The sequence below is a fragment of the Colius striatus genome, chromosome W (genome assembly GCF_028858725.1).
Source record: "Colius striatus isolate bColStr4 chromosome W, bColStr4.1.hap1, whole genome shotgun sequence".
Taxonomy (NCBI): Eukaryota; Metazoa; Chordata; class Aves; order Coliiformes; family Coliidae; genus Colius; species Colius striatus.
In genome coordinates this window covers 25,297,683-25,312,555 of record NC_084789.1, presented here as the reverse complement: position 1 = coordinate 25,312,555, position 14,873 = coordinate 25,297,683, and the positions used below count along the sequence as shown (strand labels likewise).

Sequence of the window (14,873 nt, the reverse complement as noted above, 5' to 3'; positions counted from 1 at the left end):
ATCAGGCATTGCTCAGTTTCTATATTCCTTTACTGTTGTGGTTGTTTATCTACCCTTGCGTTTTTCTATTAAATTGTCCTTATGTCAAGTCACAAAGCTTTACCTTTTCCTCCTGATTCTCCTCCCCATCCTGCCGAGGTCAGAAGGAGTGAATGAGCAGCTGCACAGTTTGCTTGTTGCCAGCTGATTTTAAACCACAACAGTTCTTTTTTGTCACCCAACATGGTTCTCTGAGGGTTGAGATAAGGACAGATCTGACCAGAGTGTGCTAACACAAATTTGTTATAGAGATTTCTTATATTGGTTAAACAAGACAGGCTGGTCACAATGTTGGCTCATTTGTTTATATGGTGGTGTTATGTAAATTCTTACATGCACTATGTATTCCCCGTGGTGCCATTTATCACCCTTGGAAGAGTGATAAGAACCATGACAAGGAAAACCTGGGAAACTACAGACTGGTCTGCCTCACCTCCATCCCTGGAAATGTGATGGAACAACTCATCCTGAATGTTGTCACTGAACATATGAAGGATAAGATGGTTATCAGGGGGAGGCAACACACATTCACCAAGGAGAAATCCTGTTTGACCAACCTCATAGCCTTATATGAGTGCATAACCAGCTGGCTAGATGAGGGGAGAGCAGCGGATGTCATCTACCTTGGCTTCAGCAAGGCTTTTGACACTGTCTCCCATAAGTGCTGGAGAGAGTCCAGCGCAGAGCCATCAAGATGATCAGGGGACTGGAACATCTTTCATACGAGGAAAGACTGCAGCAACTGAGACTATTTAGTCTAGAGAAGAGGAGACTGAGGAAGGAATTCTCATTAACATTTACGAATATCTAAAGGGTGGGTGTCAGGAGGTTGGGACATCCTTCTTTTCTATTGTAGCTAGCAACAGGACAAGGGGTAATGGGATGAAGCTGGAACACAAAAAGTTCCACTTAAACATAAGAAAAAAGCATTTTACTGTGAGGATGACGGAGCAGAGGAACAGGCTGCCCAATGAGGTTGTGGAGTCTCCCTCCTTGGAGGTCTTCAATACCCGCCTGGATACATTCCTATGCAACCTGATCTAGGTGGACCTGCTTCTGCAGGGGGGTTGGACTAGATGATCTCTAAAGGTCCCTTCCAACTCCTACCACTCTATGATTGATTCTATGATTTTATTTTACTGGATAGTGTCAACTTATGATTATATCATTGATCATGGGGTATGCAGCATTGTTGTCATTCTTGTACCTCCTCTCAAAATTCCTTAGTGATTTCACTCAATCTATGGGAAGAGCAGGGAGGGATACTTTCTCCCATCCTTTTACCTCCCCTTTCTACTTCTGGCTAACTACAGCAGCTTTTGAGGATTTTGTATACCCTTCAGACATTCCAACCATCCTGCTTTTACTGCCATGTCTCCTGAATGTATTTCATGTCTTGTCTAGGGTTGGAAAATTTGTCACTCAAAGATCTGCCCCAAGGCTGGATAGTTATGGGTGGAATGTGGGAGAATATGGGCAGGTATCTAGAGAACTTCTCACCTCCAATGAACGGAGAAAGTTGTGACTGTTCCAAAGAGGCACAACTGACCGTACTGTGCGTGGTCCTGGACAGTATCTACCAAACACTGCTCAACATCAGGCAGCACGCTCAGGGGGGAGGAAAACAGACTGACAGTCACCGCAGCTACCCCAACAACAGGCACTGTGGCTACTCAAACCCTGGTGGCAGGCACTGCAGCTGAATCAGAGAACCAACCTGTGCTGGTATCAGTCACCCCTATACACAAGAAGATATATTGGACATGAAAGTCAGCTCATTGTGTAAGAGAAGAAACTCCTACTGCAAAGGGGGAGGAGAAATAAGTGGATAAAGCAGGACCATCACGAGAAGAGGAAGAGGCGAAAGTCATGAATGAGATGGTTACCACACAATCCCCATCCCTGAGTAAGCTGCGAGATATGCAAAAGGACTTCAGCTGTCATCCAGGGGAGCACGTTGTCACCTGGCTACTCTGACACCGGGATAATGGGGCCAGAAGCCTGGAATTAGAGGGTAGGGAAGCCCAGCAGCTGGTATCCCTGTCTAGGGAAGGAGGCTTTAACAAGGCACTGCAGATGAATCAGAGAACTCACTTATGCCAGTATCTGTCACCCTTATACACATGAAGAAATATTGGATACGAAAGTCAACTCCTTTAGTAAGGAGACATTGGCAGCATATGAAGGAGTTTGAGGTGCATCAGAAGTAATTGGCACAGAAGAAGAGCTCCTCTTAGCACCCCGACTGCCGGTGCTGGTGTCACGATCTCCTGTTGGATTTAATTTGGCAAAAGTTAAACCCCCTTGCTTTCCAACCAACCTCAGACAATTCTGTGTGGCTGGGGGCGGCTGGGCTTAACTCCTGAGTGATGTTCAAGGAAACAGGTTATTGTGATCAGATTTCGTATATTCTCAGGAACAGAATTAAGACCAAAATGGAGTCAAGTGCTAAACTATTTTACCCACAACAATCCACAATGAAAAGAGAAAGGGAAGAGGGAAAGAAAAGAGTAAGAGAGAGAGAGAGAGAGAGAGAGAGAGAAAAACACAATAGTCACCACCATGAGTCCACGTGGAGTGCCCCTGGCAGTCCATTTGTCTGAGAGCTCCACTGCTCTGTCCGGTCCGGTGCGGAGAAGAGAAAAAAGAAAGAAGAAGAGAGAGTGCGCCTCCGCTCATCCCATTCTTATATACACTCCTCTTGCTGGCACATGCCCAGTACCATCTCTGGAGGGTCCTGGAAAGTTCTGGAGGATCCAGCAGAGTGTTGGAAAGTCCCTAAAAGTCTGTGAGGGTCGCAGTCCCTTGACCCTGAGCCCGGGCGCATGTGCAGAGGTGGTGTATCCTGAGACAGTGGGACATGCAGTGCGAGGCAACAGCGCCTTCAACAGGCAGAATTGAAGTGACTCAGGCAGATTTGGACTTGCAATGTAAAGGTGAATTATTTATATCTTGGTAGGCCCATGATGCCTCAGGCCATCAAGGAAGAGATGACACCTATAGATGGGCTCGTGATGAAGGGATGGACTTGACCTTGGATGCTCTTGCACAGGTTATCCATAAATGAGACGTGCTGCAATCAAGCCAAGCGATTAAAGCCTCTGTGGTATGAAGGACAATAGTTGAAATAGAAATATAGGGAGGCCTGGCAAATTGACTAGATCACATTCCCACAAACTTGCCAAGGCAAGTGCTATGTGCTCAAAATGGTGGAAGCGACCACTGGATGGCTGGAAACATATCCTGTGTCTCATGCCAGTGCCCAGAACACTATCCTGGGCCTTGCAAAGCAACTCCTATGGCCAAAAGACACACCAGAAAGGATTGAATCAGACAATGGGGCCCTTATTGACATATTGCACGGGATGGATCTATCACCAGCCTCCAAGAAAACTGAGTAATATAATGGACTGTTAAAGATTGAGAGTAATGGGGGGAGTGGAACCTTCAAACATTGGGGGACACATCTAGAAAAGGCCACCTGGTTAGAGGGGATCTGTCAAATGAAGCAGGCCTTGCCCAATCAGAACTTTTACATTCTACAGAAGGGGATAAATTTCCTGTAGGGTGTATGAAGAATATGTTAGGAAAGACAGTTTGGGTTAATCCTGCCTCAGGCAAAGGTAAACCTATCCATGGGATTATGTTTTATCGGGGACCTGGGTGCCTTTTGTGGCTGATGCAAAAGGATAGGGAAGTCCGATACATACCTCAGAGGGATTTGATTTTGTGTGAGAATAACCAGTGAGCTAAATAGTATTATATCAATTGCTAAATAATCCCACCATTGATCATAGAACCATAGAATCATAGAATGGTAGGGGTTGCAAGGGACCTTTAGAGATCATCTAGTCCAACTACCCTGCAGAAGCAGGTTCACCTAGATGAGGTCGCATAGGAACATGTCCAGGCGGGTCTTGAAGACCTCCAAGGAAGGAGACTCCACAACCCCTCTGGGCAGCCTGTTCCACTACTCCGTCACCCTCATGGTGAAATAGTTTTTTCTTATGTTTAAGTGGAAGTTTTTGTGTTCCAGCTTCTGCAGCAGCAGAAAGGAGTGAGAATGTGAGAGAGTAACAACCACTCTGCAAACACCAAGGTCTGCAAAGGAGGAGGGGGAGGAGGTGCTCCAGATGCCATAACAGAGATTCCCTTTCAGCTCATGGTGAAAACCATGTTGAGGCAGCCTGTTGCCCCTGCAGCCCATGGACGTCCACAGTGGAGCAGATGCCCACCCTGAAGCCCCTGGAGTACCCTATGCCAGAGCAGGTGGATATGTCCGAAGAAGGCTGTGACCTTACGAGAAGCCCATGCTTGAGCAGGCTCCTAGTAGGACTTGGGAACATGGGGACAGAGAGGAGCCTACGCCAGATTAGATTTGCTGGCAGAGCTTGTTACCTGGTGGGGGACCCACGCTGGAGCAGTTCATGGAGGACTTTAGCCCATGGGGAAGACCCATGTTAGAGAGGTTCATGGAGGACTGTCTCCTGTGGGAGGGATCCCATGCTGGAGTAGGAGTACAGTGTGAGGAGTCCTCCCCCTGAAAGGAAGGAGCAGCAGAGACAATCTGTGATGAACTGATCATAACCCCCATTCCTGTCCCCCTGTGCCTTTTGTATACCCTCTAATTTATTGTTATAACTGTTTCTCCTTAACTACTTTTGTTTTTTTTATTAAACTGTTCTTATTTCAACCTATGCAGGTTTTTTCCTTTTCTCCAATTCCCCTCCCTGTTCTGCCAGGAGGGGGAGGAGTGAGCGAACACTCTTGTGGCAGTTTTGTTCCCGGCTGAGCAAAACCACAACATTAATTGGCACCCAACATGAGGCCCACACGGTAGAAATAGGACAGAATGGGCTAAAACAAATTTTTTGTGTACATTTCTGATGTTAGTTAAATAGTTGCTGGTCACAATGCTGGCTTATGTGCTCGTTTGATGATGGTCTTATATGAACTATATATTCTCTGTGATATTGTATATCACCTTTGGAAAAGGGATGAAAGCACTCATTTTGACATACTGGGTGACATTGGCTTATGATATGATTGTATCACTGATTATGAAGTTAGGTACTTATACATGGCTTTGTTGTCATTTCCACACCTTACGTGCTTCCTTTCAGAATTCAGTAATGATAATGACAATTAATGGAAAAAATGTAGGAGCATAATTTTTCCCACTCCTTCATCTTCCCTTACTCTTTCAAGTTAACTGCAATAGCTTTTGACAATTCTGAATACACTTGGGATGTTCCAACCATTGTAGTTTTGTTGTTCTGTCTTCTGGATCGGGTGTTTGTCTTGGTTAGGGTTGCAAAATTTGTTTTTCAGACTGTTATGAGGTTCGATAGCTACGGAAGGAATGGCATACAGGAGAATATGGGCAGGTATTTTAAGAACTTTTTACTTGTAATGATTAGGAACCTCACCCTAGCAACAACTGTGGCTACTCAAACACAGGTAACTGACACTTGCTGCCCTGACTCCAGCAGCAGACACCGCTGCTAAATCAGAGAAACAATCTGTGCCAGTATCAGTTGCCCCTATATAGAAAAAGAAATATACAAAAAAAAATCACTTTGCCTTATGAATGACAAACCAGGGCTATCACAGGAGCAGGAGGAAGAGTCAGAACCAGAGATAATCACCTGGTCCCTGTCCCTGAGTGAGCTGTGAGATGTGCAAAAGGATTACAACCACTGCCCAGGTGAGCACATTATCACCTTGCTGCTCCTTTATTGAGAGAATGAGGCCAGCAGCTTGGACTGAGAGGGCAGGGAAGCCAGGCAACTAGGCTCCTTGTCCCAGGAGGGGGCATTGACAAGGCAATTGGAAGAAAGACACAAGTCCTCAGCCTCTGGAGATGACTCCTGTCAGGCATGAAGGAAAGATACCCCTTCAAGGAAGATATTGCATGCTACCCAGACGAGTGGACCACCATGGAGAAGTTATCCAGTACCTGAAGGAGTTAGCTGTGCTGGAAATGATTTATAATGAGTAGTCACCAACAGACCCAGATGTGGTCCAATGCACACAATCTATGTGGTGAAGGTTTCTAAGAAGTGCCATCTTATGCCAATTCAGTGGCAGTCATCTCCTGGAAAGAAGGTGAGGGGCAAATGGTGGAGGAAATGGGTGCTCAACTTCGGCAATATGAAGGAAGTCTGATTTCCTCCCTACAGACCTGCATCTCAGCTGTAGAGAAACTGTCAGAAGAATTCTACCAATTCAAAGAAGACATGTCCTGCCCTCCACCTGCCCTAGCCTCAGCTATTAGGAGTAGGTGCCCCTCTGTTCAAGAAAGGGAATATAGAGGGTGCACTCCACAGGGTGCTTTGTGGTTTTACCTGCAAAATCAGTGAGAGAACATGAGCAAGTGGGATGGGCAACCTACTTCAGCCCTAAGGGAGAGGGCACAGGAGTTATGGGGAGAAACAGTTACAAGAAGCAATTTTTCCTGGAAAAATGTCACTCCAGTTTCCAGTGAGCAGCCCCCTAGACAGAATAGAAGGGCTGATTTCAATTCTGATCCCCTCGAGAGGACTTCTAGGTCTTTTTTACAAAAGTAAGCAATGATTGCCATGGCCAGTATTAGGGGGGCCCTGCCTCCAGCCAGGTGGAGGAGAGGGACAACCGGGTTTATTGGACAGTGTGGATCCGATGGCCTGGCACAACAAACCCACAAGAGTATAAGACTTTATTGGACACTGGTGCACAATGTACACTGATGCCATCAAACTATAAAGGGGCAGAACCCATTTGTATTTCTGGAGGGACAGGGGGATCTCAACAGCTAACCCTGTTAGAAGCTGAAGTGAACCTAACTGGGAATGAGTGGCACAGACACCCCATTGTGACAGGCCCAAAAGCTCCATGCATCCTGGACATAGAATACCTCAAGAGAGGGTATTTCAAGGATCCAAAAGGGTATGGTGTGGCTGCAGTGGAGACAGTGGAAATTGAAGAACTGTCCAGCGTGCTCAGCCTGCTTTATTTTTTCTTCAAAATAAAAGTTTTAATTCAGGGTTCAGTTGTTACTGTGTTATTGCTGTTTTGATATTGAACTGATTCTTGTAGCAAGCACCTTAAAAGCAGCATAACCACTTTACAGTGTTCTGCCCTGCTCTGAACAAGCTGTCTGCTTTGTACAGAAAAGTCATGTTTGTGTCCAGCAGCTGAAGTATATTCTTATTTGTCTCACAGGCACAGGAGAGAGTGGCAAGAGCACGTTCATCAAACAAATGAGAATCATTCATGGATCAGGTTACTCTGATGAAGACAAAAGGGGCTTTACAAAATTGGTGTACCAGAATATATTCACAGCAATGCAGGCCATGATCAGAGCCATGGATACCCTCAAAATCCCATACAAGTATGAACATAATAAGGTGAGATTTTTTTGTTTATTTGCATAGCTGAAACTTTTTTATCTTTAGGAAATGTACTGAAAGTCTGTAAAAATTATATATCATATACAAATTATATTTTACCTAAAGCTTAGAAGAAAAGGGCTTCTTCTAGTCCTGCCTCTAGTGCTCTGCCCTTTGCACTGCTCTGACAAAACAGCTGGTGTTTTTAACAAGATGTCTGGGGGATTTGTTATAGAAGAGTGTAAAGGGCAGGCTGGTGTTTGCCTGTGACTCTAGTTATCATTTTCCTTTCCTCCTAGCCCATGTTCTGGCCAGAGCACAGTTAAACCATTTTTCTGGTTTGTACCAGTACTACTTAAGATTTTCCATTAATGTTACGTGGGGGAAAAAAAAAAGCTATTAGAAAAATATGTGAGGATATCTGCTTGGTTGTGAGTATATTATGAAATAAATCTTTTGATACAAGGTCTTAGCATGATATTTTGAGGTCCCTTCCAACCCTTAAGATTCTGTGATTCTGTGAATAAGAAAATTCTTTTGAAAGTGATGATATCATTGAAATTTAGAAAGAGAAAATACATTGTGAATTAAGAAATGCAAACTTGTCTTTCTCCTTCCCCCCCACTTTTTCTCCTTTGAAAGCAAACTTATTAGCCTTGAAACCTAAAAAACACAGGAAGGGTACTTCCTATTACTTTAAATCTCATGTCAGGAAATTCAGTCTCTAGAGACAATATTTCAAAGTTTGAGTAATGGCATATTTTTAGCACAGTACTTGTTTTGCATGATAGCTTAGAAAACTACAGCTCAAGCTGACGTTTATGGGGCTGAGCCTAAAGAAAAGAGAGTGAAGTAACCCTTTTATCAAATTCAAAATTTAAGTGGACAGTTGGGATCTTTTTACATTGTAAAAAGCAACATCTAAACTGTATTATTTTAATATATCAGTGTAGGAAGAGGAATGTTTTAAGTTAAGGAAGTTAGATCTTCCAGCATTGTTTTAGCTTCATAGTCACCAATATAATTTAAAAGGTAGACTCTGAAATGCATTGTCCTATATTATAATACATTAGAATCTTTGAAAGTTTTATTATTAGAATAGTGAAAGTCAATTGAGAAATGTAAAAATTAACATTTACATTGTAATGTCTCAGAACTGATGGTAGGGCATTGTATCATAATTCTTTCATCACACTTCTTTTTCTTGTCAACTCTAGAATATGAGCTCTACTGAGGTTTAAGATAATGGATGAGAGTTATATCTTTTGGGGGTGTGACATAGAAAATAGTGGCTTATGGATTGTTTTTGAGTTTCCTTTTTAGTAAAAGTTACTTTGTTTCCATTATTTTTTAACCAGAAGTTGTGAAGTTTTCATATGTATCTTGAATTTTGGAACAGCAATTGATAAAACATGGAAAAACCTTAGGTGTTTTTTTTCTGTTTATATAGTTTTGTTTTGTTTTTTTACTGAAATAGACTTGAGCAATTCTCAAAATTGCCTGTCTGCAAATTTTTTGTGAATGTACAGTAGTAACTCGCATGCAACCACTGACATTCAAATTCAGTTTTTAAAAATCTAAGATATAGATGCATATATTTTAAAATCTTTCAAAAAATGGTCTTTTTAGAAATCTGACCTGGGTATCCATGTTCCTGCCAGTCCTTTCAAATACTGAATTAAGAAAACCATTAACTTTATTTTTTTCAACTTCTGACATTCCCAGTTGTGGTGGTTTAGCCCAATGTCCACTCAGTCATAAAATCACTCCCCCCCCTAAACTGGACAGAAGAGAGAGAGAAATATAATAAATGGCTTGTGAGTTGAGATAAGGACGGAGAGATCACTTGGCAATTAGCGTCACGGGCAACAGACTCAACTCAGGGAGAAAAAGGTTTGATTTATTAAAGGAACAATAAGAGCAGGAAGATGAGAAAACCATCTTAAAAACACCTTCCCCCACTCCTCCTCTTCCCAGGACTCCCTTTCCTTCCACCCCAGTGGCACAGGGGATGGGGGTTGCAGTCAGTTCGTTACAGATGGACTTTGCCACTGCTTCTTCTCAGGGAGAGGCCTCCTCACACTTCCCACTGCTACACTGACTTTTCGTGTAGATGGGGGTCACATTTGTCATCCCCTAGTCTTCTGCTGGGACCTCCCCGGTGAGCCAGGACTGCTGCTAGATGATGAAGAGTGGCTTAGTGAGCTCTTCTCTGGGCACTCGTCCACCAAAGCTGGAAGACAGGAATGAAGCTGACTTAGTGCAAGGGGAAATGCTGTGCAACTCCAATATGCCTTGGACCTTGGTGTGGCGCGGCAGTTCGCGCGGCAGTTCGCGCAGGCAGGGCGAGCAGGGAGGAGGGGCAGGGAACAACCCTACGGCCCGTTTAGAGAAACAGAAGTCAGAGAAGTGCCCCAGCTTCAGCTTCAACCTAGCAAAATGGTAAGCATTCACCTAAGGACTAAAGCCAGGGCTCAGGTGGACAAAACCCAGGTGAAGGTCAGTGCATCCACCCAGACTGAGCCAATTAGTAGAGAAGCTTCGGTCCAGGTGGAGTGCAGGGAGTGTTTAGACTGTTTAGGGACCTGTGTTTCTGAGGTAACACTGTGTCATAGGTGCCCTCAAGTTCAGGAACTGCAGTATCTGGTGAAAGAGCTGCAGGAAACTGTGAATAGGCTCTGTAGTATTAGAGGGGAAGAAGTGGAGATAGATGGAGGCTTCCGCAATCAGATGCAAGCCTCCAGTGAATCCAACAAGCCATGGACCCTGGTTACAAAAAAAAGAAGGACAAAGGCTTGTCTTCAAAGCTCTCCTTCCAGAGTGCCCACTACAAATAAGTACGAGGGACTGGCGACAAGGGACTTCGACGAGAAAGTTTCAACAGAGGAAAACCCACTAAACAACCCATCAGCTGCTGAACTGCAGTAGGTAATGGACATTGCAGGAAGAGGCGATGGGTGCATGTTGTGGGTGACTCACTGCTAAGGGGCACTGAGAGACCCATCTGTGGAGCAGGTAGGGAGTCAAGAGAGGTGTGCTGCCTGCCTGGGGCCAAGATCAGGGATGTAGCCGAGAGAGTGCCGGGACAGCTGCCATGACTGGAGCACAACCATGGAGAGTTATGTATTGTTCAGGAAAGACAGACTAACAAGGCATGGACATGGAGTTGCTCTCTATGTGAGAGAGCAATTAATGTGTACTGAACTGTGCCTGGGTGGAGATGAGAAGAGAGTAGAGTGCTTATGGGTAAAAATTAATGGCCAGGGCAAGGCAGGTGATATTGTTGTAGGAGTCTGCTACAGGCCACCTGATCAGGAGGAGGATGTGGATGAGGCCTTCTACAAACAGCTGGGAGCTGCTTCACAATCACAGTCCCTGGTCCTCATGGGAGACTTCAACCACCCTGATATTTGCTGGGATAGCTACACAGCCAAGCATACACAGTCCAGGAGATTCCTACATATTGTTGACGACAACTTCCTGTCGCAGATGATCCAACAAGGAGGGGTGTGCTGCTGGACCTGGTACTGACAAATAAGGAGGGCCTGGTTGGGGATGTGAAGGTTGGAGGCAACCTCGGCTGTAGTGACCATGAGATGGTAGAGTTCAAGATCCTGTGTGGAAGAGGCAGGACACAAAGCAGGACCGTGACTCTGGATTTCAGGCAAGCTGACTTTGAGAGCTGGTCAATCTTCAGGCACCACTTCCTTCAAACCCAGGATCAGTGTGTCCCATTGCGCAAGAAAGGAGGAAAAGGAGGTAGGAGGCCTCCATGGATGAGCAAGGATCTGCTGGGACAACTCAGGTAGAAAGCAGCCATCTATGAGAGGTGGAAACAGGGCCTGATTTCTTGGGAAGAGCAAGCAGGAGTGCAACCAGAATGGCTAAAGCCGTTTCAGAATTAAACTTAGCCAGGAAAGTTAAGGAAAAAAAAAGGGTTTTTTCAGGTACATCAGCAGCAGAAGGAAGATTAGGGGGAATGTAGGCCCACTGCTGAATACAGAGGGTTCCCTGCTGACAGAGGATGCAGAAAAGGCTGAACCACTGAATGCCTTCTTTGCTTCAGTCTTTACAGCCAAGGACAGACCTCAGGAAGCCCAGTGCATCAAGTATAGTAGGATGGCCTGAACAACAGAGGACTTGCCCTGGGTGGAAGAGGAAGAGGTTAAAGACTTGTTGGCCAAGCTTAACACATATAAGTCAATGAGTCCTGATGGGATGCATCCAAGAGTGCTGAGGGAACTGGATGATGTGGTTGCTAAGCCTCTCTCCATAATTTTTGAACAATCATGGAGGACAGGCGAGGTGCCTGAGGACTGGAGAAAGGCCAATGGCACTCCAGTCTTAAAAAAGGGCAGGAAGGATGATCTGGGAAAATATAGGCTGGTCAGCCTCACCTCCATCCCTGGAAAGTGATGGAACAACTCATCCTGAATGTTATCACTGAACATATGAAGGATAAGATGGTTATCAGGGGGAGTCAACATGGATTCACCAAGGGGAAATCCTGTTTGACCAACCTGATAGCATTCTATGAGGGCATAACTGGCTGGCTAGATGAGGGGAGAGCAGTGGATGTCATCTACTTTGACTTCAGTTTTTGACACTGTCTGCTATAACATCTTCATCAGAAAGCTCAGACTTGGCTAGATGAGTGGACAGTGAGTTGGATCGAGAGATGGCTGAATGACAGAGCCCAGAGGGTGGTGATCAGTGGCACAGAATCTAGTTGGAGACCTGTGGCCAGTGGAGTTCCACAGGGATCAGTTCTGGGGCCAGTCTTGTTCAACATCTTCATTAATGATCTGGATGAGGGGACAGAGTGTACCCTCAGCAAGTTCGCTGATGACACCAAACTGGGAGAACTAGCTGATTCCCCAGAAGGCTGTGCTGCCAATCAGCAGGATCTCGACTGGTTTGAGAGCTAAGCAAAGAAGAACTTTATGAGATTCAACAAGGACAAGTGCAGAGTCCTGCATCTGGGAAGAAACAATTCCATGCACCAGTATTGGCTGAGGATTGACCTGCTGAAGAGCAGAGCTGTGGGGAGAGACCTCGGAGTCCTGGTTGACAATAAACTAAACATGAGCCAGCAATGTGCCCTCATGGCCAAAAAGACTAATGGCATGCTGGGATGCATGAACAAGAGTGTAGCCAGTAGGTCAAGGGAGGTTCTTCTCCCCATCTACTCTGTGCTGGTGAGACCTCATCTGGAGTAATGTGTCCAGTTCTGGGCTCTTCAGCTGAAGAAGGACAGAGAACTTCTGGAGAGAGGCCAGTACAGGGCCACCAAGATGATCAGGGGACTGGAGCGTCATCCTTATGAGGAAAGACTGCAGCAACTGCGGCTTTTTAGTCTAGAGAAGACGAGACTGAAGTTGGATCTCATTAATATTTAGAAATATCTAAAGGGTGGATGTCGGGATGTTGGGGCATCCCTTTTTTCTATTGTATCTAGCAACAGGACAAGGGTAATGGGATGAAGCTGGAACAGAGAAATTTGCATTTAAACATAAGAAAAAACTATTTTACTGTGAGGGTGACGGAGCACTGGAACAGGCTTCCCAGAGGGGTTGTGAAGTCTCCTTCCTTGGAGGTCTTCAAGACCCGTCTGGACATGTTCCTGTGCAACCTGATCTAGGTTGACCTGCTTCTATAGGGAGGTTAGACAAGATGATCTCAAAAGGTCCCTTCCAACCTCTACCATTTTTTGATTCTATGACTCTATGAAATAAAATGATGCTAAAAATGGTCACTGCTTCGAGAATAACAAAAAAGTTCTTTTTTCGGGGGAAGCTAAATACAAAACTAAAGAAACAATAAGTACTTTTTTCAATAGTAGGGAATGTTCAGCCATGCAATGTAATACAGAAAAGAAAAACTGACAATTTTTTTGACAGTGTATCTTGTCCTATTTCAGTGACTTTCGTATACATACATACCCATTCATCCCCAGTTTTTCTGAGCTGTAGTTTAACTTTTAAATTCTTTAATAAAAAGTTTTATTTAGAGAAATACACTGTGTATTGATTTTGTTATTACATTCTCATGTTATCAGAACTATTGGTCAGGATATTACATGATGGACTCTTTTTTTCCCTTTTCCCCCTTCTAATTTAAAAATTATACATCAGTAGAATAGTTTTAAATGTGTGTTTTTTCTCCTGCAAGTTTTTTTAGCTACAACTGTGATAAATACTTATAAAAGGGAGTAGTTGTGTTTAACACACTTTTAGATTTGTGCCAAACACATTCTGAGTAACTTTTTTTTCTAGTTACTTTAAAATTTACAGGGGATCAGTGATACTTTAACTCCTGCAACTTCATGGATTTGGGTAAATGGATTTATCTGCTGATTTGACAACTGATTGATTCTAATAGCTTGAATCCATGTTTGAACAAGGGAGAAAAAAAGACAAGTCACTAACTGTAAGTTGTAGCAACTGTTTACTGAATGTTTAAAAAAGAGAGATGTAGATATAATTAGATAATTTCTTTTGAAAGCTTCATTACCACCCAAAGAATCATCTGTCAGATTACACTTGAGGGGAGAGGGAAATCTTGTGTGACTTCTCATGTATTTTGGTGAAGCTAGTGAAGTTTTTCATTTTTAATCATACTGAAATTACTGTCTTTGCCTGTTTCTTTTTTTAATTCCCTTCTGCACCCTTCCTGATTTCTTCCCTTATCGTAGCTAGCAATCTATTTTGAACTATTTGCAAATACGTTGTGGGGGAAGGACATGACACAACTTTCATTAATTGCAGATGAATCTCAAAAGAATTCAAATGAAAATACACCTAATATATATAAGTAAGCCCAAACAGGCACCTTTTAGCACTCCAGAATCTCAAGCATCTGTTTTCAAGCCATCTCCTTTCTGCACTGCTTTCTTCTTTCTTTGCTTTCTCTTTCCTTTAAAGATAAGCCTACTGTCAAATCTGTTGTGTCCTCACTCTTAAGGATTATTGATATAAAGTCCAGGCTTGACATGCATGAAAGAACATCCAAACTCAAAAAAAATGATACAACTTGTTCTCTGAAAACTATTGTTCTCTTCTGATAATCTTGCTGATTATCAAGCTGGGAATCAGAAGAAGGTTCATTGGGGGCACTTTTCTTACTGGGTTGCAGGGAAGCAGAATAATTTAACTTCCTGAATGGGATTCTTTAATGGAACTTCTTATTGTATACAGTCTAGGACAGAAGAAACACTTTGCTTATGTTGTTCACACTTCTCATTTTACTTGCATCTCCTATATAAAAGATCTTCAAAGTATGTAAGTCAGTTATGTAAGATTGCAAAAGTACAGGTAGTTTAAACTGATAAGTTGTCATGGTTTACACCCAGTCAGCAACAAAGCACCATGAAGCCTCTTGATCACCTCCCCCCCCCCCCTTCCTTAGAATGGCTGAGGCCCACAGTGAGATGAGAGGAAAAAAGAAAACCAAGGACCCTGTGGC

General features: G+C 43.8%; 1 protein-coding gene across 1 annotated transcript in view; it reads left to right on the top strand.

The window, feature by feature from the left end:
• The window catches only part of LOC133628453 (guanine nucleotide-binding protein G(q) subunit alpha-like), a 140,611-nt gene that overhangs the window by 32,014 nt on the left and 93,724 nt on the right, over nucleotides 1-14,873 (top strand). The window contains exon 2 of the mRNA XM_062016613.1: nucleotides 7,243-7,427. Coding sequence (XP_061872597.1) covers nucleotides 7,243-7,427 — 185 coding nt within the window. The remainder of the gene's footprint in view (nucleotides 1-7,242; nucleotides 7,428-14,873) is intronic.